We start from the raw sequence: 26,724 nt of genomic DNA, 5'->3' as shown, positions 1-26,724 counted from the left end.
TGCAGGATAATGGATCTTCATTATTCTTGTCCAGTTGAATACTGGAAAAAATAATACAAAGCTGGCACAAGGAATTAAAACTCTGGAACCTGTTTAAACATTTCAGAGAATAAGAAGAAAGGTGTGGAAACAGACTACTGTATTTAGTTTTTACAGATGACATATTGCCATAAGGATAGAAGATTCTGAAACACACACACACACAGAAGTAATAACAAATATCAAGGGTGCTACAACCCATTCAGTACCAAATAGGCTACAGAACAATAAAACCTGTAGACAGGTTTAAATATCTGGTGAATGGATTGCTGCTAAGAGGCTAGATAAAGAACCTTCAAAGCAAGGACCAGAAAAAACGCCAATAGCTTTCCAAACCACATGACACATTTACAACAAAAAGTGTTTTTCCATAAATAACAAAGTTCATCATTACAATTCGGTTGTAAAACTGGTGTGCCTATATGCATGTGAGTGTCTTATCCTTTCTGAGAGATGTTTACTAGAGGAATTATAAAGAAAAGAGATAAAGACCTTATGTAATATACTGGGTCCAAATTATAAAAAATTGTTTCTACAGAAAAACTGAATTAAGAAATATGTTCTAAAGTACAAAATATTATGGACATAATGCACCAATTCAGAGTTTGGTTTTATGACCACATAAGAAGACTGAATGATTCCAAATAGACAAAAACCAAAAATAAAAATACTGTGATCGGAAAAGACTTCCAGGAAATAGGTATGTAACCAGAAGAGGCACAAAGCTGAGACATCTTTAGAAAAGCTTTAGTTATGTCTGGGACTTCTGAGATGAGAAATGAACAACTGGTGCCAAATGGTGAGATGAAAACCATGCTAGACACCTATCAATGATGAAAAACTCTTCCTTAAAACTGAGAACATCCATCATAATAGTTGCAGGCTTATCATGGTCCTTAGCTGGCTATTTGATATAAAATAAATATATTGTTTTATTATTACACATAAACAATATTAACTTAATAAGAAATGGGACATTCTTTAAATGTTTGGGTAGTTAATGAAGTTGCTACAGGTTCAGAACTAAGTAATTCGTGTGCTTCACAATAATAAGTAAGAAACAATAAACTTCACAACAAACCTTTTCTTGAGGCATTATAGTGAAATTTAAATCCTTCAGTACAGGTGGAGAATTTTCACTATACTTTAAGAACACATGATGAAACTTGATTTGTCCTGTTGCTGGCCAGTTGGAAGGTGGCATTCTTCCTGAAATATTAAACACTGATTATAAGAATGCTCAACAACTATTAATCACAGGCATAATTAATTACTAATATAAGGAAAATAACATTAAAACGTGTGATCTGTCAGATATGCATGTTATCATGGCTCTTAAACAACAGAAACTCCAGGTTATATAAATAATATAAGGAAAAAATAGATTGCTATTCACTGTAAAGATGACACATAAAATTACAGACAGGCAAAATGAAAAGACATTTACACATTAGCTTTTGATCAAAACCTTTCTCAGAAAAGGAAGCACACACACATTCATTCACACAAGTAAGTACACTTCACGCACACATTGCGGTAGATATTATTTTGGTTTAGTGAAAAGTATATGTCATTTAATAAGTACCGGAACACTGTGTGGGGCAAAGATGTAATATCAACATGCCCATGCCAAAAAGAGATATGTATGAAAGGAAAGATGAACATATATCTATGTTCTAATGTTTCCTTAAGCCGATGTCAAATTTTTCACTCTTCAAATCTCTTCCTGTTTGTGATTCTGGGTGGATGTATTGTGTGTATGTCAGGTAACAGTATATATATTTATTGTAAAAGTTTCTGATATCAATATAATAGAGGGAAACATTCCACGTAGGAAAAATATATCTAAAAACAAAGATGATGTGACTTACCGAACGAAAGCGCTGGCAGGTCGATAGACACACAAACAAACACAAACACACACACAAAATTCAAGCTTTCGCAACAAACTGTTGCCTCATCAGGAAAGAGGGAAGGAGAGGGAAAGACGAAAGGATGTGGGTTTTAGGGAGAGGGTAAGGAGTCATTCCAATCCCGGGAGCAGAAAGACTTACCTTAGGGGGAGATGTCTGCTTGTGTCTGTATATGTGTGGATGGATATGTGTGTGTGTGCGAGTGTATACCCGTCCTTTTTTCCCCCTAAGGTAAGTCTTTCTGCTCCCGGGATTGGAATGACTCCTTACCCTCTCCCTAAAACCCACATCCTTTCGTCTTTCCCTCTCCTTCCCTCTTTCCTGATGAGGCAACAGTTTGTTGTGAAAGCTTGAATTTTGTGTGTATGTTTGTGTTTGTTTGTGTGTCTATCGACCTGCCAGCGCTTTCGTTCGGTAAGTCACATCATCTTTGTTTTTAGATATATTGTAAAAGTTTGCAATATATATTGTGGAAGGGGAGGCAGTTCCTTTCATTTCTAAATTGCCCACCATGAAAGTGATACACCACAGCCTGCAATCTTTGGATATAATGACAATGTTATTTCTGACTGTATTATACTGCATTCTTTATTATGGGGATAGACGATGCAGCCTTTTCTTCAAGAAAGAAGAGATAAATATAACTCTGTTCAAAGCAGAGTTAATACATCAATCAATTTAGACTGTTACAGTGGTATCACAGCAACAGACTGTGCTGGTGCAAACTTAAGACGCATCAATTGCTGCTGGTGAAAGCTACTAACAAACACACCTGATTCACGCATGACCACCATCATGGGCTTGGATGCCAATGTCAGTCTTAATTTAAATGTGGTATTCTTTCATTATTAAGTGTTCTGAATGATTAATACACTCCTGGAAATGGAAAAAAGAACACATTGACACCGGTGTGTCAGACCCACCATACTTGCTCCGGACACTGCGAGAGGGCTGTACAAACAATGATCACACGCACGGCACAGCGGACACACCAGGAACCGCGGTGTTGGCCGTCGAATGGCGCTAGCTGCGCAGCATTTGTGCACCGCCGCCGTCAGTGTCAGCCAGTTTGCCGTGGCATACGGAGCTCCATCGCAGTCTTTAACACTGGTAGCATGCCGCGACAGCGTGGACGTGAACCGTATGTGCAGTTGACGGACTTTGAGCGAGGGCGTATAGTGGGCATGCGGGAGGCCGGGTGGACGTACCGCCGAATTGCTCAACACGTGGGGCGTGAGGTCTCCACAGTACATCGATGTTGTCGCCAGTGGTCGGCGGAAGGTGCACGTGCCCGTCGACCTGGGACCGGACCGCAGCGACGCACGGATGCACGCCAAGACCGTAGGATCCCACGCAGTGCCGTAGGGGACCGCACCGCCACTTCCCAGCAAATTAGGGACACTGTTGCTCCTGGGGTATCGGCGAGGACCATTCGCAACCGTCTCCATGAAGCTGGGCTACGGTCCCGCACACCATTAGGCCGTCTTCCGTTCACGCCCCAACATCGTGCAGCCCGCCTCCAGTGGTGTCGCGACAGGCGTGAATGGAGGGACGAATGGAGACGTGTCGTCTTCAGCGATGAGAGTCGCTTATGCCTTGGTGCCAATGATGGTCGTATGCGTGTTTGGCGCCGTGCAGGTGAGCGCCACAATCAGGACTGCATACGACCGAGGCACACAGGGCCAACACCCGGCATCATGGTGTGGGGAGCGATCTCCTACACTGGCCGTACACCACTGGTGATCGTCGAGGGGACACTGAATAGTGCACGGTACATCCAAACCGTCATCGAACCCATCGTTCTACCATTCCTAGACCGGCAAGGGAACTTGCTGTTCCAACAGGACAATGCACGTCCGCATGTATCCCGTGCCACCCAACGTGCTCTAGAAGGTGTAAGTCAACTACCCTGGCCAGCAAGATCTCCGGATCTGTCCCCCATTGAGCATCTTTGGGACTGGATGAAGCGTCGTCTCACGCGGTCTGCACGTCCAGCACGAACGCTGGTCCAACTGAGGCGCCAGGTGGAAATGGCATGGCAAGCCGTTCCACAGGACTACATCCAGCATCTCTACGATCGTCTCCATGGGAGAATAGCAGCCTGCATTGCTGCGAAAGGTGGATATACACTGTACTAGTGCCGACATTGTGCATGCTCTGTTGCCTGTGTCTATGTGCCTGTGGTTCTGTCAGTGTGATCATGTGATGTATCTGACCCCAGGAATGTGTCAATAAAGTTTCCCCTTCCTGGGACAATGAATTCATGGTGTTCTTATTTCAATTTCCAGGAGTGTATATCTAGTTTTCAGAATGTTTTCCTCTCCACAGTTTCATCATGCCAGTCTGAGCTGCTGGTGATGGCAGTAATGTGTGGATGAGGTGTGCTTGCTTGTATGAATGAATGTGTGTGTGTGTGTTACCTTTTCTGAAGAAGGCTTTGGCCAAAAGATAATATGTAACTGTCTTTTCCTTTTGCCTGTCTGCAACTTAACATATCATCTTTACGATTAGTAGCAATTTTATCTTCTCCTTATATTTTTCATTTTGGTGCTTGTTATTTGATAAACAATATGAGAAAGCATTTAGACAGCTCAGAACTGACTGATAATTTAATGTGGAGCTTTATAATATTTTGGACTTATTTTGCAAATACAGCTTATTATACAAATTTAATGGAATTTTTCAGAGCTGATAGGAAGTATACGAAAGTTTTAGATGAATGATAAGGATGGCAAACAATGCAAAGTCCAGGGTGAAATATCAACAACATTATGAAAGGGATAGATTGCTGCTCACCATAAAGATGAACCTTGAATTACAGACAGGTGCTATGAAAAACTGTTACACATTGAGCTTCCAGCCAAAAGCTTCTTCAGAAAAGAAAACAAACACACATTCACACAAGTAAGCTCACCTCATGCACACATGACTGCTATCTCTTTTTGCTATAGTCAGATTGTATTTTCTTTTTATTTATTTCTTTGAAGGTGGCTTGCCAATGTAAGTGTTACTTTGAATGACTGTTTACTTGCAATTCACTTTACACACAATGCAATTTATATTCCAGAGTTCAATTTCTTACATCAGTCTCAATTTAAATGTTTTATTCTTCCATTCTTAAGTGTTCTGAATGACTAATACATACCTTTGATAATATAATGTAAATGGATAGATGAGAAATCTATTCACAAAGCAGCAGCAGGGGAACACTGCAGTCTTCCTTCTCATCCTCTCCCTGACCTGGGGTTCTGGGTGATTTTTCTGAACTGTACCCCTCTCCCTAAACCTCTCTAGCATTTTTTCTTCACCCCTCTTCTGCCAGAAGAAGGAGGCACTGGCTGTGGAAGCTTGTAAAAGTTAAATCATTTTGCGTGTGTGTTCCCCTTCCATCGCTTGGTGAGTAGGTTTTTTATCTATCCATTTACATTATAATACATCTCTTTGTAATACACTAGCTTTCAAAATGTTTTTCTCTCCACAGTTTTTCATGATTCAGAGTTTTCAATAGATGCTGGCCAGCATCTAATGAAATGGCTAAAGGGTTTCAACTGTATCGCTAAATACAGCAGATGGAAAGACATGATTTGTCTTGCCAATGTCTTTTACTTTCATATGGATGACACAGGCCAGCAGTGGGTTGAAACAATAAGAAAAGCTTAGGACGTGGGAGAAATTTCAGCCAGAAATTAGGAAAACATTTGATGACAACCAAAAGAAAATCATGCAGCTAAAGAATAACAAAGAGATGGATCCCAGTGCCAGAGGGATATGACAACAGTTGTGTGTACAAATTGATTTGGCACTGTGAATCTTAATATGACAAAAGTCAGCATGGTTTCACACCTGATGAAGGGCATGGCAGAGGAGTTTACTAAGCACTGATTTTGAAGGATATCACCATTGAGCCTACTTAGACATTCCATATCATGGTGAGTTGTTGCAAATATGATCCATGGAACATGCAGAAACCTAAACTAGACAGCACAAAGCTTCATCAAATGGTGCTATCACATTGAGGCAATTCACCAGAAGAGAGTACGCCAAAAGATGTGGGAGACCATCAGGACCTCATATCACTAATACAGCTAATAGTAACAGAAGAGAGATGAGGGTTTATGAGATATGTTGATGTTGAAACCACACAGCTTCAAGTAACAGCACTGATTGACACCCCAACCCAGGAGGAGGTAACAATGTTAGTCAAAGAATAACCATGTCACTCATTGTCACTAACCTCTAAAAGCCAGACCAATAGTGAGCAATAGAGTCAGAAACTCCAGACATTTGCTGTAACTTTCAGACAAGATTCAAGTTCTTGATTATTCATATGCAACTGTCTACCTCACCAATGCAACTGCTGTGCAGAAAAACAGATATATGGAAAACAGAGGACACTTCATAGATATTTTTCCATTGTAGATGCTCTGGGCATGACATACAGTACTGTATAGAAAAAAGAATAGTGTTCACTGATTATTAACTAGCAAAAAATCGAATAGGAGGGCTGTTCTATGCACACTGAGCAACTGCTAGTGGCTACTATAAGCCTGTGAAATGAAGCCCATCACTGCATCCTAGCCAAGGTCACTCTCAAACATGCATGAAATTGGGTTATCATCTCTGGATTGTGTCTGCTCCAGGTGAAAATCCTACATGGCCAACAGATAGCACTACTTTGGCCCATACTAAATCCAATATTGCTTGTCAGATATCATATACAAAGCTGAGGATGATTATTTTACACCGAGGAAACAAAAGTGTAGGGACATCATGATGTCCTTAGCATGAAGTCCTGAAATGCAGATTGGTGATAGGGGAAACTCATACCATAAGAATGAAGGTCTGCCTATGTTCACAATACCTCAATGGAAAGAATGCTATTTCAATGTCATGTTGATTATGAGGATGTGGCTACATTACCAAAATTCCAGCATCATAATAAGGATCACTGACTAGGCCAGATCCAGTATTCTACAATCCACCATGAAACAGTGAATCATTATTTTGTGAGGAGGGAAAGAGCTATGCTGCATGCTGCCTGTCATTCACTGTGGTGTAGCAGTTACAACAGGTGGTTAACAACATGGAGGCCACTAGTTTGATTCCTACCTTTTTCTACAATTTATGACTTTACACTTCTGATTTTAGTAAGTTTTTGGAACTTGCCTATTTATCAAATATTGTTATTCACTAGAACATTCTATTTAAGCAGCAGTGTCCAGTTATCATGTGTTAATGTGCTACAGCAGTGGTAAATATTACATTAAAATTACAACATTTCTCTCTGAATATCAGGTGGAAATCACAACATTTCTCTTCTGATGTGAACAGAAATCATACTAAAATCACACCATTTCTCTTTGGATGCATGCTGATATGCAAACAAAAAGAAAACTGTATCTGTCACTCCGAAACATTTCCAATGTTGATGCTATAGCACATTATAAGAAATACTGCAAAATATTAAAGACTGTAATACGGATGTCAAAGCAAATATATTACAAGGAAAAGATAGTCATATCAGATAACAAAATAAAGACAATATGGGATATAGTGAAGGAGGAGACCGGTAGAACCAGGCATGAAGAGGAACAAATAGCATTAAGAGTAAATGATACATTGGTGACAGATGTGTATAGTGTTGCAGAACTTTTTAACAAACATTTTATAACTGTTACTGACAAGATGGGGTTGTCAGGTTCGGTAGATGCTGCTATGGATTACCTTAGACCAGACATTTCAAGTAACTTCCTTAATATGAATTTGACCCTCACTACCCCAACAGAAATAATGTCCATCATAAAATCTTTAAAATCAAAAACATCTAGTGGGTATGATGAAATATCAACAAAGTTAATTAAAGAATGTGATTCTGAGCTAAGTAACATATTAAGCTATCTGTGTAACCAGTCGTTTATTAGTGGAATATTTCCTGAATGGCTGAAATATGCTGAAGTTAAGCCACTGTTTAAGAAGGGAGATAAAGAAATAGCATCAAATTTCCGTCCAATTTCACTGTTGCCAGCATTCTCAAAAATTTTCGAAAAAGTAATGTACAGTCGTCTTTATAACCATCTTATCTCAAATAACATACTGTCAAAGTCACAGTTTGGATTTCTAAAAGGTTCTGATATTGAGAAGGCTATCTACACTTACAGTGAAAATGTGCTTAATTCATTAGACAAAAAAATTGCAGGCAACTGGTATATTTTGTGATCTGTCAAAGGCATTTGACTGTGTAAATCACAATATCCTTTTAAGTAAACTAGAATATTATAGCATAACAGGAAATGCTGCAAAATGGTTCAAATCTTATATCTCTGGCAGGAAACAAAGGGTGTTATTAGGAAAGAGACATGTATCAAGCTATCAGGCCTCATCCAACTGGGAACTAATTACATGTGGGGTCCCACAAGGTTCCATTTTGGGGCCCTTACTATTTCTTGTGTATATCAATGACCTTTCATCAGTAACATTACCAGATGCCAAGTTTGTTTTGTTTGCCGATGACACAAACATTGCAATAAATAGCAAGTCAAATGTAGTCTTAGAAAGATCAGCCAATAAAATATTTGTGGACATTAATCATTGGTTCCTAGCCAATTCTTTGTCACTAAACTTTGAAAAAACACACTACATGCAGTTCAGAACTTGTAAGGGGTGTCCCAAGAGTATATGTCTAACATACGATGACAAGAAGATAGAAGAAGTGGACAGTGTTAAATTCTTGGGATTACAGCTTGATAATAAATTCAACTGGGAGGAGCACACCACAGAACTGCTGAAGCGTCTTAACAAATCTCTGTTTGCAATGCGAATTTTGTCAGACATAGGGGATATAAAAATGAAAAAGCTGGCATACTATGCTTACTTTCATTCCATAATGTCATATGGGATTATTTTTTGGGGTAATTCATCAAGCCAAGCTAAAGTTTTCCGGGCACAAAAACGTGCAGTGAGAGTTATATGTGGTGTGAACTCAAGAACATCCTGCAGAAGCCTGTTTAGGGAACTAGGGATACTAACTACTGCTTCCCAATATATTTATTCCTTAATGAAATTTGTCATTAAAAATATATCACTTTTTCAAACCAACAGCTCAATTCATGGAATCAATACTAGAAATAAGAATAATCTTCACAAGGATTTAAAGTCACTTAGTCTTGTACAAAAAGGTGCGCATTATTCAGGAACACACATTTTCAATAACTTGCCAGCAGCCATAAAAATCTTAACAACCAATGAAATTCAGTTTAAGAGAAGCCTAAAGGATTTATTGGTGGCCAACTCCTTCTACTCCATTGATGAATTTCTTAGTAAAACCAACTGATTTGTATATAAGTACAACATAACTTCTGCACAATTTCAGTGCAGTAATGTGTTCATTGAAAATTTGTGTGTGTGTGTGTGTTAGTATAATCTAACTTCTGCACCATTTCAGTGCAGTAATGTGTTCATTGTAAATAAGTATTACAGTAGTTGTGTTACCTTATAAATAAATAAAAAACTTTTTTATTTTAAATTCAGTGCATTAGTATTTGTAAAATTACTCTTAGTGTTCATTAAAAAATGACGATCATTCCACTTGGGACCTGTGGAATGGTACATTAGCTTATTTGTTTTAATTGTAAATATTTGTCATGTATTGTTGTTTTTCTGACATGTTCCACATCCTGGAGGACCTCCTCACTACGGATCAATTGGAATGAAAGTAAATCTAATTTAATCTAATCTAAAATGAATGAAAACAGTTTCTTAGTACTTTCTCTGTGGTAACCAAGAAACAGTGTTAATTGACTCAAGAGAAGGGACACAACTGCTTTTTTTTGTTTCAAGTATGCATGCTCTGATGTAATGTCATCACTTCCAATGTTATGACTGTTATATTGCTCACAGTACAAGATCAGTATTTTTCTTTGAAATTGTGTATAATGTATTGTGCAAGTGTAGAGTGTGAGGGGTTTTAGAGCAGCAGTTGTCATAATGGCACCATGGCCAAGTGGTCAAGTGTTCCGACTGGCATTCTGTCTGCTTGACTTCATTTCCAGTTGCTATCAATATTTCTTTTCCTCTTTCTTTCATTTTATTTTATTCTTTGCAATGCTAAACTGTTAATTATAAATCTTAAATATAAGTTAAATAAAAGCAATTCAATTTATATATGTAAAATATATTCAATTTTATTATGGTTACTACCCTTGTAAATCTAAAGTTTGTAGGCCTTCACAATGTAGCACATTGCTAAAATTCTGCACAAGCCATCACTGTATTTAAATATAAATAGGAGTGCTCTCTGCTGAAGCAGGCAGTTCAACCCCTTCTGTACTTGTGTGTGTGCTAATAAACATGCTTTCAATGTGAAATGTTAGTTTTTGTTCACAACTCTGATCTCATAACTGGCACATAATTCAGGAATGGCAAAATTAGCTCTGTCATACTATTGCCAAACCTGAAATGAATAATCTTACCAGAAGGTGATTCAAGAGATGGTTCTGGCTTCAAACCAGCAAACTCCAAGACACGTTCCACACCTGTCATCTGGTTTATAAGCTCAGCTGATTGACGGATTCCCCACTGGAACATCCTTATTAGATTGAGAGACTGAGTGATTGCCAAGCCCACACTACCACCAAACACATCTGCAAGAACATTCAATAACAGAAATTACAGTTGTAGGAATTCCGCAAACTGGTTACTTAATATGATTTTAGGTCAAATGTTACCTGCGTTAGTGTAATTATCCCCCTGAAAGGAATGCTTTACATTTTTTGGCAGTTCTTTAGACAAATGAACATTAATTATTACTAATTGCAGTTTCTGCAAATTTTCTGCTGCACATGAAATTAAAATTATCTACACAAAACAATTCAGTGAGCTTTGATTCATCTTTATATGAATTGCAAGTCTTCCATCACAGTATACAACATCAACTTTCGTTTTCTGTATTGAAGATCAAATTGTATCAGATGTTGGGTCATTAAAGACAGGACACCAATTTAGTTAGAGTATGATGTGGGAATGTATCAGCCGTAGTCTTACCAGATAACTAAGTCTCCCCTGACCCAGTGTTCTGGGCAAATTTTTCAGATTCTCCCCATTCCTAAACCTCACAAGCCCTTTTACTCACCATTCTTCCTTCCTCTTCAACCCTTCTGCCAGAATAAGGAGTCACTGGCTCCAAAAGCTTGAAAATTCAAATACCTTCCTATGTATGTGTTCTCTTGTCTTTGCTTAGAGAGTGGATTTTTTTATCTATCCAATTACATTACAGATTTTCAAATATTGATTACTTTGGAAACCCCTACAGTCTGATTCAAACCAAGTGTAAATTGAAGGAAGACTAAAAAGACACTAGTGCATCAACACAATCTCCATATTCAAATATGACATTAGTATTCTAATCCAAATTCATGACTCTGAACAGAAGGGAGTTTAAAGATTTTTTTAAAAATTGATATGGGAAAATACTACCCACTAGCAAAGATGGACACTAATGCCCATGAAACATTAAGCAAACAAAACAATATAGGTCATTCCAAAATCTGAAGAATTACTTTATGGCACAACATAAAATAAACTGCTCCACAACATAAAATAAACTGCTCCACAGTCAGGATTCTTGTGTTCTGCGACAGTTTTCCAGGTAATGAACAAAAAGTAAGCTTCCTTGTGTATGCTCCAAATGCTTTGCAAGTGCAACATTTCAGTGATGAGTTGCTATATGCCAGTCTCTTGTCAATGAATGGAAGCTTAGCATCAGTTCCAAAGAGAACAGGTAATATCTAGGTAAAGCCAGTCAAGATATACATTATGGTCACCTTCATTAATGTTGCTCTTTGCTAATTTATGGTCTTTACAAAAGCTTATATACATATATATTCTCTCAATACCTACTCAGTGAACAATGGCCATGGTAAGCCATCCAGTATGATGACTAAATCCAAGATCCTTTATAAGGGAAAAATTCAAAATCCAGTTGCAAAAACACAAAGGACATCAAGGACAGCAATGCTTTTCGCCTTCACTTTATTTTTCTCCTTGGCCCCGATACTAATTTCAGTATTATTGATGACCTTGTAAACAGTAACATGTGAGTGCTAAACATGCCTAAAACAGCACATCTATATTTATTGTACAATGCTTTTTGTACCGAGGACTCATAGACATCATAAGGTGGATCAAGATGCTGCTATTTATGTGTGGTGTAAAGGATCTGGTGTTTGTGAAGCTGTAAAATTTATTGATTATTTGATGTATATTATCATAAAGAACCCTGATCTCGCCCCCCCCCCCCCCCTAAAAAAAAAAAAATCAGAGGTACCCTGGGATGTTCTCTGTGTAAGGCACCCCTGCGAATCTCTGAGTCGCGTCCCACAATTTGTGCATGTGCAATGTTGGGCTATTTAGTAGTGTAGTTTGTGTACTTGTGGCCTTCAGCCACTGCAAGCAACACTAGATTTATTAGGATCCTCATGTGGTTACTGAAGCTACTGGTTTCTAGTGCTGATAAGCTTGTGGTTTTCATAACACTGAGCATATATAAGCATATATGTCTGGTTGCACTGCTATTCTGCATTGGGCTGCTACGCAGGCAACTGCTTTGAACAACTCCCAGAGATGCATCATTTTAGGCATGTTCAGCACTCATGCACTTCTGTTTTCAGGGGCATTGATAATACTGAAATCAGCACTGGGGCCAAGGAGAACAAAAAGTGAAGATGAAAGGTATTTTTTCGCATGCTGTCTTTGATAGTCATTATGTTTTTGCAGGTGGTATTCTGAATTGCTCAAGTTATATGCATGGATATTATGTTACTCATTTAGCAGTTCTTTACCATTACATCTACACATAATGTGTGCAATATTGTGGAGTTTGAATGTGTATGAATCTGTAACAGTCGTCACTGAAGAAATGCCAGATCTTTATAGCTCTGTTGTTAGATATTCTAGTAGCTTTGGTGTCTTTACTTGTAAATGACAGAATTCTTTTCTCTTACTGTGTGAAACAGTTTTTTTTAACATATCTTAAGGCTGGAGTCATACATAGCACAGTAAAGAATAAGTTTGTAAAAGTATGGAAAGATTAGTTTGTTGGATAAAGTGATGTGACAATATAAATCAAAAACTTTTATTATATTGAAAAAGTACACCAGTACTGATTAAGTTTCAATGATGTTAATAACTTAAGTGCTCATTAACAATGGAATTAGGTATAAATAATTAAGCAACTGCAATCGAAACCAATATTAATTGAAGATATATGTATATAAATAATGACAGTTTCCTTATTCCTGACATTAGTAATTTGTATTTTTTATAATTCCAGTGTTTTCATCTAGTTTTGAACAACTCACCTTGTCCCAGGACTAGAAAGCTATATGTGACAACAGCAAGATATGCTACACAAACCAAATCCAGCCAAAGTCCAAAAGCTCTACTGATAGAAGTAAATATGTAAAAAGCAGATGAATTTACATCCTGTAAAATATAAACACAATCAAACAATGGAAAATTGAGGATGGGTTAATGACAATATTGTGAAAAGGGTGGCTGCTTCTCATCATATAGTAGAGATGCTGAGTCGCAGATGGCTTCGGCAGCCAGAGACTGTGGTCATGAGTGTGTGGGTTGCGTTTGCATGTGTGTGTGTGTGTGAGTGTGTGTGTGTGTGTGTGTGTTTTTGTTTGTTTTTTGTTTGTTCTGATCAAGGCCTGTTTGGCCAAAGGCTTTGTTTGTTGTGCCTATCTGCGACTCAGCATGTCTAGTATATGGTGAGTAGCAACTTTCCTTTTAATAATATTGACATAAACATAATTAATTGATATACAGTCTGACTCATGTCTATGTAATATTTAAAAGTATCAAATAGACATACTTGAATATGATCAAATTCCTTTTCGAGCAATTTCTGTGCACCAAAGGCACGAATGGTTGGAAGGCCTTGAAGGGACTCATTGGCATGAGAAAATACAGGACTGCGTGCTGAAAAACAGGGATAAGGTCATCAATAATACATATATCATTTCTAAATTAAATTTAGCATGACGATAATCTCTGATATGATTTTTTTTCACTGCTTATGCAAATATAGTCTCTTTTTGAAACATATATCTGAAAAAATTGGACTTTTAACAAAGTGTGGAAATAAATTCCCTTGTAAGAACAACACCAGAAAAAGAAATCAACAAACTATAGAATGCACACAACTTCTGCATTTTTTTTCTTCCACAGCCTGTTAATTTGGAACAGATTTAACAGCTCTTAAATTCTTATACTTCTTTTACCACGTAACTTGTCACTTATAAAGCAATTATTCTAGGTTTACATTATATCATAGAATTCCTCATTTTGTTTTGCCTGAATTTTTTTTATCTTTGAATTTTAGATTTTATGTGACTACCAATCTTTCCAGTATCTCTGTCTCTCTCATACTACCTTGACACAAGCAAAATGAGGCTCCTCACACTCCTAAGGAAATATTTGTCATTGCATCCACTGTATTTCAAAGTTGAACTGTGCTCCCATACTGTGATAAGTTTTATCAAAATTTACCAACTCACATGTAATGAACGAGAAATTTTGTATGTGTGTGTTCTTGTTGTCTGACAGAAAATTTCATAGTGAGATCCGTCATGAAATAAATTAGATTCATGATGAAAATTTAGATAATTTCTGTACCTTCAGCATACATCATTAATTTTTCTAAAGTACAATGGTTTATTTTTCATTCCATTCATAGTTTGTTTTTTATGCACGTGGTGGCTCACTTTCCCACACCTTGTCTGCTTCACTTAGTGAGCAGTATTTTCATACTTTTCTACAGCAGAGCCCCCAATTACCTGGGGTTTGAACGGGTTATTTTTACTTCGAATTATCCAAGGTGTTTTCAGGATTTAATGACATCCCCCCTCCCCCATGTGTTATCCAGAGGTACAGGACAAAAGAAAAGTTTGGCTTGCTACTCAGCTTTTAAATGAGTTGATGTGGTTTTATTGCAATTACAAGATAAAAATATAATGGCTCTGAGCGCTTTGGGACTTAACTTCTGAGGTCATCAGTCCCCTAGAATTTAGAACTACTTAAACCTGACTAACCTAAGGATATCACACACAGCCATGCTGGAGGCAGGATTTGAACCTGCGACCATAACAGTCGCGTGGTTCCAGACTGTAGTGCCTAGAACCACTCGGCCACCCCAGCCAGTGCGATTGCAAGATTTTTATCATTGTCATTCTGATTCAGTTGCACAATAGGTTCTTAAGAACACTTAGTTTCAGTAAAATCCTCTCGTGTTCTGCCTTAACAGTGCTATCAGCTGCTTTCTTTCTGCAGTAGTAAGACTTGCCTCCATTCACAAAGACCAGTGTGATTGTTTCTTGTTGCAGTTTTAGTTGTCTGCCAGCAATTGAACAGCATCATATCAAATGTTAAGTCCATGAAAGTCAAAAAAGCTAAAACAGAAACATGTAGTGGTTTCATTTGAAAAGAAATTAGAAGGAACAAAACATACTCTTAATTGATAGAAACAGTTCTATGGAGCTAGTAAGTATAGTCCATCAGTTCAAACTACAGGTGGCTGGACAAGGAACAGAAAAAAACTGTTAACCCTTTTAGCCTCTTCCACATAAAAAAATAATAATTTTAAAATTTTTCACAAAATTGACCTTTATCATCACAGTACACAATTCATATCTAGTTCTATGAGCAATGAATCAGGTATGTGTACTTGGATTATTAATTATAGCAGGCATGTGAAAGGTGGCTACACTTCAAAGACATGTGAGAGCCTGGATGAAGGTTTCCCATTACACAACATAGTAGCCATTGTGTTTTGTGAAGAATTGCGCAGGATTTCAGGAGGAAACAGACTTATACATTCATGCAGTTGTACAGTGTTGATGAGACAGGCTTAAATTTTAGAACGTTATCCACAATAACTTTAAGATCATGAAATGATGTGAGTGACATGAGTGCTAAGCATAATAATGGACAACTGACTGTAATGACATGTGCCATTACTTTAGACACCATTTACCACACGTGGCCACTGGCAAATCTTAAGAGTCAACAAATCTAGAAAAAAAGCTCCCATGAGTCTCTCAGTCTACTACAAAAATTATTCAAAGCATGTGGCTGTCAGCAGATGTCTTTTATGACTGGTTTCATCAGTCAGCCTGAAGAGTTGAGCAGCTCCATCTCAGCTAACAGAAGCTCAATTTCAGTTTAATGGAAATAGAACTGTGAAGTTTATTCCTACCTAACATTACAAGCCTAATTCAGCCCACAGACAAAGGAATTGTATGGAACAACATTTCCAGAAGCAGAAGCTTACATGTAAGACACTGTCTGAGAAAATAAGTGAAGCATTCCGAGGGCATGGCCAGATGTCAATGCAACTTTTTGGCATGTAAATAAGTAGCACTGCAGTTCACTGTGACAGACAGTACAACCATCACAGTGCATTAGTGTTGTTCATGCTTAGTGTTGTCATCAGTGTTGTCTGCCACATTTGCTCTTTGAATGACTGCAAATCTTTGAGAGTGACAAATTATTAAGTTGTTGTATTTTGCATATATTGTCATGTGGAATAATGTTCTGGGTAAGTCATTTCTAAGAAGAAAAGTCTTTATTGCTCAAAAATGTTCCATAAGAATAATATGCAGTGCTCACCCACAATCATCTTGTGCGCATCTGCTTAAGGAGTTAGGCATTTTGACTTCTGCTTCACATTATCATCATGTAGGAAAAGGTGGAAAAACAGGCAAATCGGTTGCAATAGTATAAGGTTTGTTGAAAACTACTTGAACTAGGCTTTAACATCTTTAAAAATGTCTCCTTCAGAATGATCAATGGCTAGCAATAGTTACATGATGATGTGGAGGCACACTAAATAAGTAGCCGTAAGGCACAAATGAAGATCGAATTCACCTCCATAAATACAAAACCATAAAATATTGTGCTGTTATCAGAAAGTGCTTCCAAAAGTGAAGTTCACTAGTTGCATTTGTGAAGCACTTTATAATGACAGCCAGCATGAAATTTGGTGGTTTTATTATTATAGATGTGAATTTTATCTTCATTTGTCCCTTATGACAGTACTTTTAACATACCTCCGCAACATCTTATAACCAGTGTTAATCATTGATCCTTCTGAAGAAGGTGCTTTTTAAGATATTGAAACATACAGCAAGCAATTGTCAGTAAACCTTGTACTATAGCAACTGATTTGGCTGTTTTTCTACTTTTTCTACATGAAGAGAACATTGCAGTTGCTGCCTCTGGCCATGTTCAAGATTTTAAAACTTTGCAATGCATTTATTCCCTCACAATTTGTTGTTACAATGCTCTGCAGTTAAAAAGGAGCAATGAAGTATACAACAATGATACCAGAATTAAAAAATGGCATTTATTACTCCCCATTAAGGTTGTCTTTAGTGCAAAAAGAAGTGCATAATAGTGCCACAAAAATTTTTGATTGCTGATTTGATCATACAGAATTTGAAAATAAACTGAAAGTTTCTCCTTAACAACTTCTCCTACTTTGTAGAAGAATTTCTATTATTTCCATTAATAATACAAATGATCCATGGACTATGAAACTAACTAACTAAGTAAGTAACTTACCAGGTCTTGTAGGGCATTTAATGGATGTGAACAGCCTCAGATGTTGAGTGACCACTGTAAAGGGCAATGAGATGCCACATACTCATGTGAGACAGTGTTATAAGCACATGACAGAATTTGAAAGAAGACTCATTGTGGGTCTCCATTTAGCCAACTGGTCTGGTCATTCAATATCTAGATTTGTGGGGTGTTAGGATATGATGGTGACCTGATGTTGGAATCTGAAGGCAGACATACTTGTAGCCATGGTTCTGTCTTCATATTTGTACCTGCCATCTTAATACAAGTAATGGGCTCATTGCAACATTATATTTCATGCCATAATTGAAGACATGCATGGAAAAATGGGCTAAACCTCAAAGTTAAAAACTTAGAGATACATGTTGCCATCAGTTTTTGGATACAGGAACAATCAAAATTGACATTGGTCTCACCTCTTCATATACTAATGTGATATTTAGGGGTGAGACCAATGTCAATTCCTGTACCCTGAAACAGATGGCAACACTTATCTCTAAGCTTTTACCTTTGAGTGTTAGCCTGTTTTTTTGTGCATGTCTTCAATTATTTGTTGGAAGCTAGCAACAACTGGGCTAAGGAATTAGTGTCCCATGCATAGGCTGCTGTCAACACCACAGCAAAAATGGCTGTGTCTGGAGTGATGTCATTACTGGCTGGCATGAACTGCAGATCGATGATGCTGAGCAGTGAGTTGTGGTTACGCTCTACCCCAGATGATGATTGTGTGACAAGTGTGGTGGTGACCTGGGGAGAGGTCCCATTCTTCCAATGTTTTGGAGAGGCACATCAGAGTTATTGCTGGCATCGTGGTTTGGAGAGCCGTCAGGTATACTACAGGTCACAGCTGGCAGTGACTGAAGGAAATGTGATGGCAAAACAGTACGTCATGGATATCCTGCATTCTTATGTGTTACTTCTCATGCTAAAGTACTGTGGTTCCACTTTTCAACAGGACAATGCTGGTCTCCAAATGGCATGTGTCTATATGAACTGTCTGTATGATGTTGAGGTACTTATATGGGTGGTAAGAACCCCAGATCTGTCCCTGATAGAACATGTGTTGGACCAGCTCCATTGGCAACCTCAGCTTGCCTCCCCAGATGGTACAATGGTTTTGTGTCATCTGTCCCAACTGAATCAGTGCACACATCCAGGCCAGAGGGGTGCAATGTCATGCTGGTGAGTGGGCTCATACTTCCAAGTTCTTTGTAAATTCGACTCAGTTTTGTAATCACCGAGCCGGCCGAAGTGGCCGTGCGGTTAAAGGCGCTGCAGTCTGGAACCGCAAGACCGCTACGGTCGCAGGTTCGAATCCTGCCTCGGGCATGGATGTTTGTGATGTCCTTAGGTTAGTTAGGTTTAACTAGTTCTAAGTTCTAGGGGACTAATGACCTCAGCAGTTGAGTCCCATAGTGCTCAGAGCCATTTGAACCATTTTTGTAATCACCGAAATAACATCACATTACCTCCCAACCCATGAAGTTTCATTTTGTGTCCTCCTCTGGGTGCATAACTTTTTATTTTGTCAGACAGTGTATATAGCAACACACCCATGCAGGCGCGCATGCACACACACACACACACACACACACACACACACACACACACACACACACACACAGAGAGAGAGAGAGAGAGAGAGGGGGGGGGGATGTTGCTAAGAATTCAGACATATTTTTCTTCAGAGTTAAGAGACTACACATATATGCACAATACAAGCACATCTGCACAATTATATTTTGCAACCCAGTTGTACTGTGCTGGCACAGCAGTTTGACTGCATCCTGGACTGGAACAAGTTAAGCGCATACTTTGTCAGAGCTTTGATTATGTGTCACTGTGCCCAAGCATGAGGAACATCCTACCCACAAACCTTCCTACTCCTCTCAAAATGGATTCCAGTACTTATCAAATCTAAGAATTATCCTCATTCAGCCTTATGCTATACCTACTTGCAGCTCCTTGCCACATGAGTTACATCCCTGTAGAAGACCCAAGTGTAAGACCTGTCTGTTGCACCCACCCAACATATCCTACTCTGCTACATGCATACCATATCTATCAGAGGCCAGGCCACCTGTCAAAGCAGTCATACTACATACCAGCTCTGCTGTAACATCTGCACAGCATATTACAGTGAATGGCTCCTGCCAAACTGTGACCACGAGTGGAATTAATAACCTATTGGTAGAATGCACTGCTGAGCAGAACATGCTCAGTTTCAGTGGCTGCTTCACAATCATGCCATCTGTATGCTCCATCCAACATCAGTTTCTCTGAATTACGTGGATGGGTATTGTCTTTGCAACACATCCTTCAGTCTCAAACTCTACTGGCCTCAGCCTCCACTACCCATGTCAGACACCCACCTCCACAAATGACTAATTTCACTCATTTTACACCAGCAGTCCGCCACCCCTCCCACCCTTGCTGCCACTCCTTCCCGGCAGTCTGCCACCTGTCCCAACCTTACCTCTTGTTCAGTGCCTCTTTTCTCCCCCTTCCTACTCCAACCAACACAGCCCAATGTCGGTTAAAAGAAAACAAAGATAGAACAAATTAATGTTGACTTTGATGACTTTTTGCAATTGGGGTAGTTGAATGAGTGGATGGACTAAAAGTAAATGTGGCTCAGAATGCTTTTGGTAAAGTAATTATAGTTTTCAAAGTGGAAGAAAGATTTACAGTCAATACCAGTTTTTAGGAGTTTTGACAGTGAAAGATGGTTTTCTCCATGTGAAAAACATTAAAAAACTGAGAATTACTCACCGAGAAAGGAAGACGTGTTATGGAAATTACTACAGGGCATAGGAAAATAGACAAGTGTGTCAGACTACAGACAGGAATGGATGATGTAAATATGACCATAATTAAAATTAAATGGGAGTGAGCAGGAAAAAGGATGATACATGGAACACACAATTTCTTAACTAGATTCAAAGAGATTAGAAAAGACTGATATGGTGAACCAATGGAAGAAAAAAAGTCACACTGGGAAACATGCAGGAGCAACATGTCTGCATGTAGCTGAAGACAGTATTGCAAAGAAAAGGGTACATTTATCCAGCAGTGGATGTCTAATGATGATGATTCTTCAAGATTTCTTTTTGGAAATTCTTTCTTTAATTTTTCTATGCAATGTACAGTTGTTCCAATGTTCAACTGATTCTTGCCATTTCTCATAAATAATTTTTCAATGTATCAAGTAATTTGCTAGCAGCCTTGCCACAGTGGTGACACCAGTTCCCGTCAGATCACTGAAGTTATTTTCTATCAGGTTTAGCTAGCACTTGGATGAGTTACCATCCGGGTCTGCCAAGCACTGTTGGCAAGTGGGGTGTACTCGGCACTTGTGAGGCCAATTGAGGAGCTCCTTGATATAGAAGTAGCAGCTCTGGTCACAAAAACTGACAGCCACTGGGAGAGCAGTGTGCTGACCACATGTCACTCCATACCCATATCCAGTTACACCTCTCAGCTGAGGACGACACAGCAGTCAGGCCTTCCAAGGCCTGTTTGGACAGAGAGAGCATCCAGTAAATTATCCTTTACGTTCTTGCATTGTTCCTAAATTTTTAATGGTGTTGTATCTAAAGTACTATTCCTTAATCACTTTGCCTACATCTCATCTTTACTATCTTCAAGTACCTTTTTAATATGCCTAATTTATGAATTGGTGCCAATAATGGACATGTTGAGAGCATTTGCTCAGATATCCAGATGCATCAAATTACCGGTGGGTCACTGTCTGGTAAGATAAAAGTTGACCTGCTTTTGATTGCCATCACAACTGTTCTTATTAGCCTGTAACTTAATTTTCCTCTAGCTGTACTATGTACTGATACCAAGAAACCATGCTGGTAACAAGTATGCAACTCCTGTTTGGGGGCTATATATTTCTGCAGTTTTCAAATAGTTCTCCAGAAGCACTGTTGTAATCATCCATAGTTCTGATATTGGCCTCAACGCTGTCTTAATGGTGTACAGGTTTGTCTATAACATTACAAAAATTACTGGATTATCCAGCATCATGATCTATAGCTGGGAAATGAACTTTCAGAATAAATACAATTATTAAAATAGTATTTATTTTTGTGTACATTGAATTAATACAGGTACAAATAAACAAAACACATCAGAATCATTTTTCTGTCTCTATGGTTATGTTGTCTTTACCACATTCTCCTTATGAGTTACTGCAATGACCGCCTCTTCATGTCGTAACCAGATATGAGAAGCAAGACAGTCTGAGCAGTGGCAGCACTGTGACTGATCTGCCAAAGAGATTAACAACAACAGCACTAGCCACACCATGCTGCGAAGAGTCGTCAGCTGACCACACAGTCCCAATTCGATATTTCTGATTGATGCCAAACCATCGAGACCTGGAAGTGAATCTCGCCTTTGGCCACTATCACGCTCTTGCAAGTGCAAACACTACACGTGACCTTACTTAAATAAGTATGCTGGCCATTACAACCAGTTCATCTCACTTCATTGTGCTACACTGTTACCTACCCCAATGATCAAGAATTACAACTAGGCTCCGAATTTTGGATTAGCATTTTAGTATATTCTATTGATCACTGTCTACGCTTGGCCAGACTAACTGGACACTGTTTGTCAGAATGGATCTTCGCTTGTGAAATGTATATGTATTTTCATAGTGCATGTAATAAATGTGTGTTAGTGACTGAGTTGTGTTCTTTCAGTCATAATAGTTGTCTTCACAGCCTGCCAGAGTAAAAGAAATTCTGTTTACCAAATTTACTGAGCTAATTCATGATTCAAACAAAAGCTTTACTAAAATAGAAAATTTGTATATACGAAGACAGTAACTTGTTCTCGAAAGAACAGTAACTGTTGATGACCGTGCAGCTTTTCCCTGGAAGCGTGCAAGGGATAAGTCCCTGCAGTCGCGCTATTCATCTGCGTCCCTGGTGGCTCAGATGGATAGAGCGTCTGCCATGTAAGCAGGAGATCCCGGGTTCGAGTCCCGGTCGGGGCACACATTTTCAGCTGTCCACATTGAGGTATGTCAACAACACCTGTCAGCAGCTGAGGTTTTCAGTTAGTCATAATTTATTCCAGAAAATTTGTGTTTTTAGTTATCCTTGATGGACTGTTTTACAAACTCAATATTGCAAAGCTGACTAAAAGCATGAGAAATAATTCCAAATTGCAGTTGGCATACAGTACTAGTTTACCATACCAGATCTGCATCCAGCAATATTTCATAACCCAATAAAAATTATCGTTTATTTCTATTCCTTTCTTTCTTTCTTCCTTCTTTTTTTAAATAACTAAATAAGTAAAATTTAAAAAATAGCACTTGAGTTGCTTTGTATTCATTAATAATTTCTCGTCTTTTCCTCTAATAGTAAATCAGAACCAGTTGAGCCCTTCATGTAACTATTACCAAAGTTAGTAAATGTGTTGGAACACAAACCCTTACGATAAATCTGCCTTAGACATTTACATTCATGACCATGAAACATGGCAAACAAATAGATTAATGATACATTCGTTACTCATACCATTTCAAAAATAAATATCACATGCTTAAAAGTACTCACTTATTGATTCAAGGCGTTTTAGACTGCGTGAGGCACAAAGAAATATTTTACGAATCACCAAGAATACTCCAATCAATACTACAGTTGGTATCAGCGTCCAAAAATTAATCACAGCAACTGTGAGAACTGTTCCTATAAGTGAAAGGATGATCTGAAAGAATCACAACATCATGAGTATGCAATAACGTTACTTGAAGGTTTACATATAATGTTCTATGTTTTACTTGCCACTATGATTCAAATGTCACATAAGTACTGCAAGAAAATAAATATTATTTTCTATTGATTTCTCAAGCCAAACAAATGGGAAAATTTATTCACTTAGTGTTTCATCATCATGTACATTTTTGGGTTGAACATCAATCAATTCTAAAATCAAGCAATTTAAAATTGATTGCACCATTTCTTCACCATCATCCCATCCCTCTACTATTCTTGGGTCTTTTATCATAGATTTTTCTTAGTGTCAAGCTTTGATTCATGCACAGAAGATGATCATGTCATTCCTTTCTGTACCACTGAATTTTTTCTGCTATTCCTAGAACATGGAGCTCCTGTCTTCTCACACTGTTTCTCATAATACCTTCTAATATGTGTACTGCCTAAGGCCTTAGAAGTCTTGTTTCTGTTGATTCAATTCACTATAATTATTTTATCATTAAACTATGTGCTTTGGATCAACAGATAAGTAGTGATATGGTCATAGTATAATTAAAGTACTGAGTCATTCCATGTCAAATCAACACACCTATTTTACCTCACCCTCTTAGATTTTGCTGAAAGTTGGTATACTTATAGTGGGCACTGAGACTAAGAAAAATACCAAATTTCAATTTTTTATCTCAAACCATTCCTGAAATATGGCTATGTAAACTTTTCAAAAACCAGCCAAAAATGTGAGAACGGACTTTTTTTAAATTATCCTATGAGCTGCCCAAATTGAGGTAGAGAACTGGGAAAGGTGTCATTTTGCAGCAATTTGCATGCTCTTTCCAGGAATATATCACACAACATAGCTTCTAATTAATAACTTTTTCAAAATACTAATTAATATTTTGATATAATTTTAATTTTTTTACAAAAAGTACATAATTGAAAATTTTCAAAATATTTCCATAACTACTTCATACTATTGTAAATCACATGGCAAAATATAAATCTGGGATGATGATGGGTTCATTGTTTAAAAAAAATTATTCCGGACTCTTGTTTTTCACTAACGGCCGTAGTTTGACCAAATTGACCTTTAACAAACAGGAATTTCCTTAAAATATACTGAAAGGTAAGTAAAAAAAAGTATTAGAAATATCAAAACATCACCTTATTAAACCAAAACTAATCAGCATATTTTATAATTAAGTTGATTGCTTATTTTAATTTCATACAACTTCACTAACAGTATATTAACCGATATAACGAAAACAAGAAATTGAGCATGTAACTACAAACTGAAATAAAGTATGAATAAGTACAAGTATTTAAACAATAGTTCTGGTCCATGATGTTAGAAATGGAACAAATTAAATACGTAATGCTTGTTTTTGAGTAACAGGTATCTGTACATAGCTAATTTTAACACAATAGGTACTAACAATAATTTTGAAGCAACTTTCTATAAAATATACATTAACACTAACCTGAGACAAAAATTAAGTTTTGAGTTGAAAGCAGTTTCCCAATAAATTGTCTTGGAACTTCACATATTACATTTTAATAAAGCTGACGGGGTTTGGTTTACATCACTTTCATTAAGAATGTATGTTCTCCCTGTCGGAGTAAATGGATTCACTTTTGGGAGAACATCCACAACTGACACCCATAGGACATCTGCATGTGCAGAATAAGAGAATGACTTGGCTAGTTCACATGGATGAAGAAAAGTTATTTTCACTTCATCAAGTTATTTGTTTTTTTTTTCTAAAATGTACCCAAGCCACCAGTTTCTGCCACATACAGTGGTGACATAGCCTGATACATCTTGTAACTTCAGTTTGTCTGGTGATGTAGTTACTTCCCTCTCCCAACTCTGCATATCACCTGAGAAGTATTTGACTATTAAATCTGATGTAGTGCTGGGAATGAAAGCGTGAAATTGTTGTGTTCCTTTCATTGTCAATGCCTCTTCAAGTCGGCTTTTTAAGAATATTTCTGAAGCAGCGTAGTCTTCTTGAGTGGAATGTGCAAAATCAACATTTGTGATATGATCTACTGCCCGCTCAAATACCAGACCAGTATCAGTTGCAAAGCAATTTAGAAAAGATTGCTGTATGGTGTGGCAGGTGGCAGTTGACGCTAAATAACAAAAAGTGTGAGGTGATCCATATGAGTTCCAAAAGACATCTGTTGGAATTCGATTACTCGATAAATAGTACAATTCTCAAGGCTGTCAATTCAACTAAGTACCTGGGTGTTAAAATTACGAACAACTTCAGTTGGAAAGACCACATAGATAATATTGTGGGGAAGGTGAGCCAAAGGTTGCGTTTCATTGGCAGGACACTTAGAAGATGCAACAAGTCCACTAAAGAGACAGCTTACACTACACTCGTCCGTCCTCTGTTAGAATATTGCTGCGAGCTGTGGGATCCTTAGCAGGTGGGATTGACGGAGGACATCGAAAGGGTGCAAAAAAGGGCAGCTCGTTTTGTATTATCACGTAATAGGGGAGAGAGTGTGGCAGATATGATACGCAAGTTGGGATGGAAGTCATTAAAGCAAAGACGTTTTTCGTCGCGGCGAGATCTGTTTACGAAATTTCAGTCACCAACTTTCTCTTCCAAATGCGAAAATATTTTGTTGAGCCCAACATACATAGGTAGGAATGATCATCAAAATAAAATAAGAGAAATCAGAGCTCGAATAGAAAGGTTTAGGTGTTCATTTTTCCCGCGTGCTGTTCAGGAGTGGAATAGTAGAGAGATAGTATGATTGTGGTTCGATGAACCCTCTGCCAAGCACTTATATGTGAATTGCAGAGTAATCATGTAGATGTAGATGGCAAAGATTCAGGAAGTTTTTCTTATTTTTATACTGAGCGCCAGAACCATCAGAATAATAGTATATCTTTTTTGGAATCTTTTGAAATTTATTTGTTAGATATGAAATTAGCTTCTTTTGAAAGGTGTAAACCACAGTTGTATTGTGCTCCAGGCAATGAGAAACAATGACGAAGCTCATATGCTCAATTTTGTCTTCCTGTTTGTAATATATAACAAAAGGATGAATGGTAATCTGTTGTCTTGTCCAGTGGAAACTCTGAGCTTCACCCTGTAGAACTATACTATAATTTTCTGAAAAATCGCATATGACAACAAATTCAGATTCCATAAGATTTTCTCTTGTGGAGTTAAGGAATGTTCGTTGTTGCTTGGCAATGAAGTCATGCCGAATCAAAGTCAACATCTTACTACAAAATAAATCTATGAATTCTTCAGAAGTTTTCTGAACAATTTCCAGATTACATCAGTCAACTGACATCCACTGTCGGAACTGAACTTGTTCAATTAAGTTTTCATGAAAAGAGTCTTTTAAAATTTTATGTATGACAGTTT

The 26,724-nt window shown here is 37.9% G+C and overlaps 1 protein-coding gene across 3 annotated transcripts in view; it reads right to left on the bottom strand.

Annotated features, from left to right (window-relative positions):
• The window catches only part of LOC126236178 (probable multidrug resistance-associated protein lethal(2)03659), a 417,284-nt gene that overhangs the window by 91,318 nt on the left and 299,242 nt on the right, over positions 1 to 26,724 (bottom strand). For all 3 annotated transcript variants that reach the window (XM_049945275.1, XM_049945276.1, XM_049945277.1), the window contains 5 exons: positions 23,174 to 23,324; positions 13,828 to 13,934; positions 13,307 to 13,430; positions 10,421 to 10,591; positions 1,121 to 1,248 (listed from right to left, as the gene is read on the bottom strand). In XM_049945275.1, the coding sequence (XP_049801232.1) occupies positions 1,121 to 1,248; positions 10,421 to 10,591; positions 13,307 to 13,430; positions 13,828 to 13,934; positions 23,174 to 23,324 (681 nt within the window). The remainder of the gene's footprint in view (positions 1 to 1,120; positions 1,249 to 10,420; positions 10,592 to 13,306; positions 13,431 to 13,827; positions 13,935 to 23,173; positions 23,325 to 26,724) is intronic.

This window comes from Schistocerca nitens, chromosome 2, assembly GCF_023898315.1.
Source record: "Schistocerca nitens isolate TAMUIC-IGC-003100 chromosome 2, iqSchNite1.1, whole genome shotgun sequence".
Taxonomy (NCBI): Eukaryota; Metazoa; Arthropoda; class Insecta; order Orthoptera; family Acrididae; genus Schistocerca; species Schistocerca nitens.
This window is presented reverse-complemented; position numbering and strand designations above follow the sequence as displayed.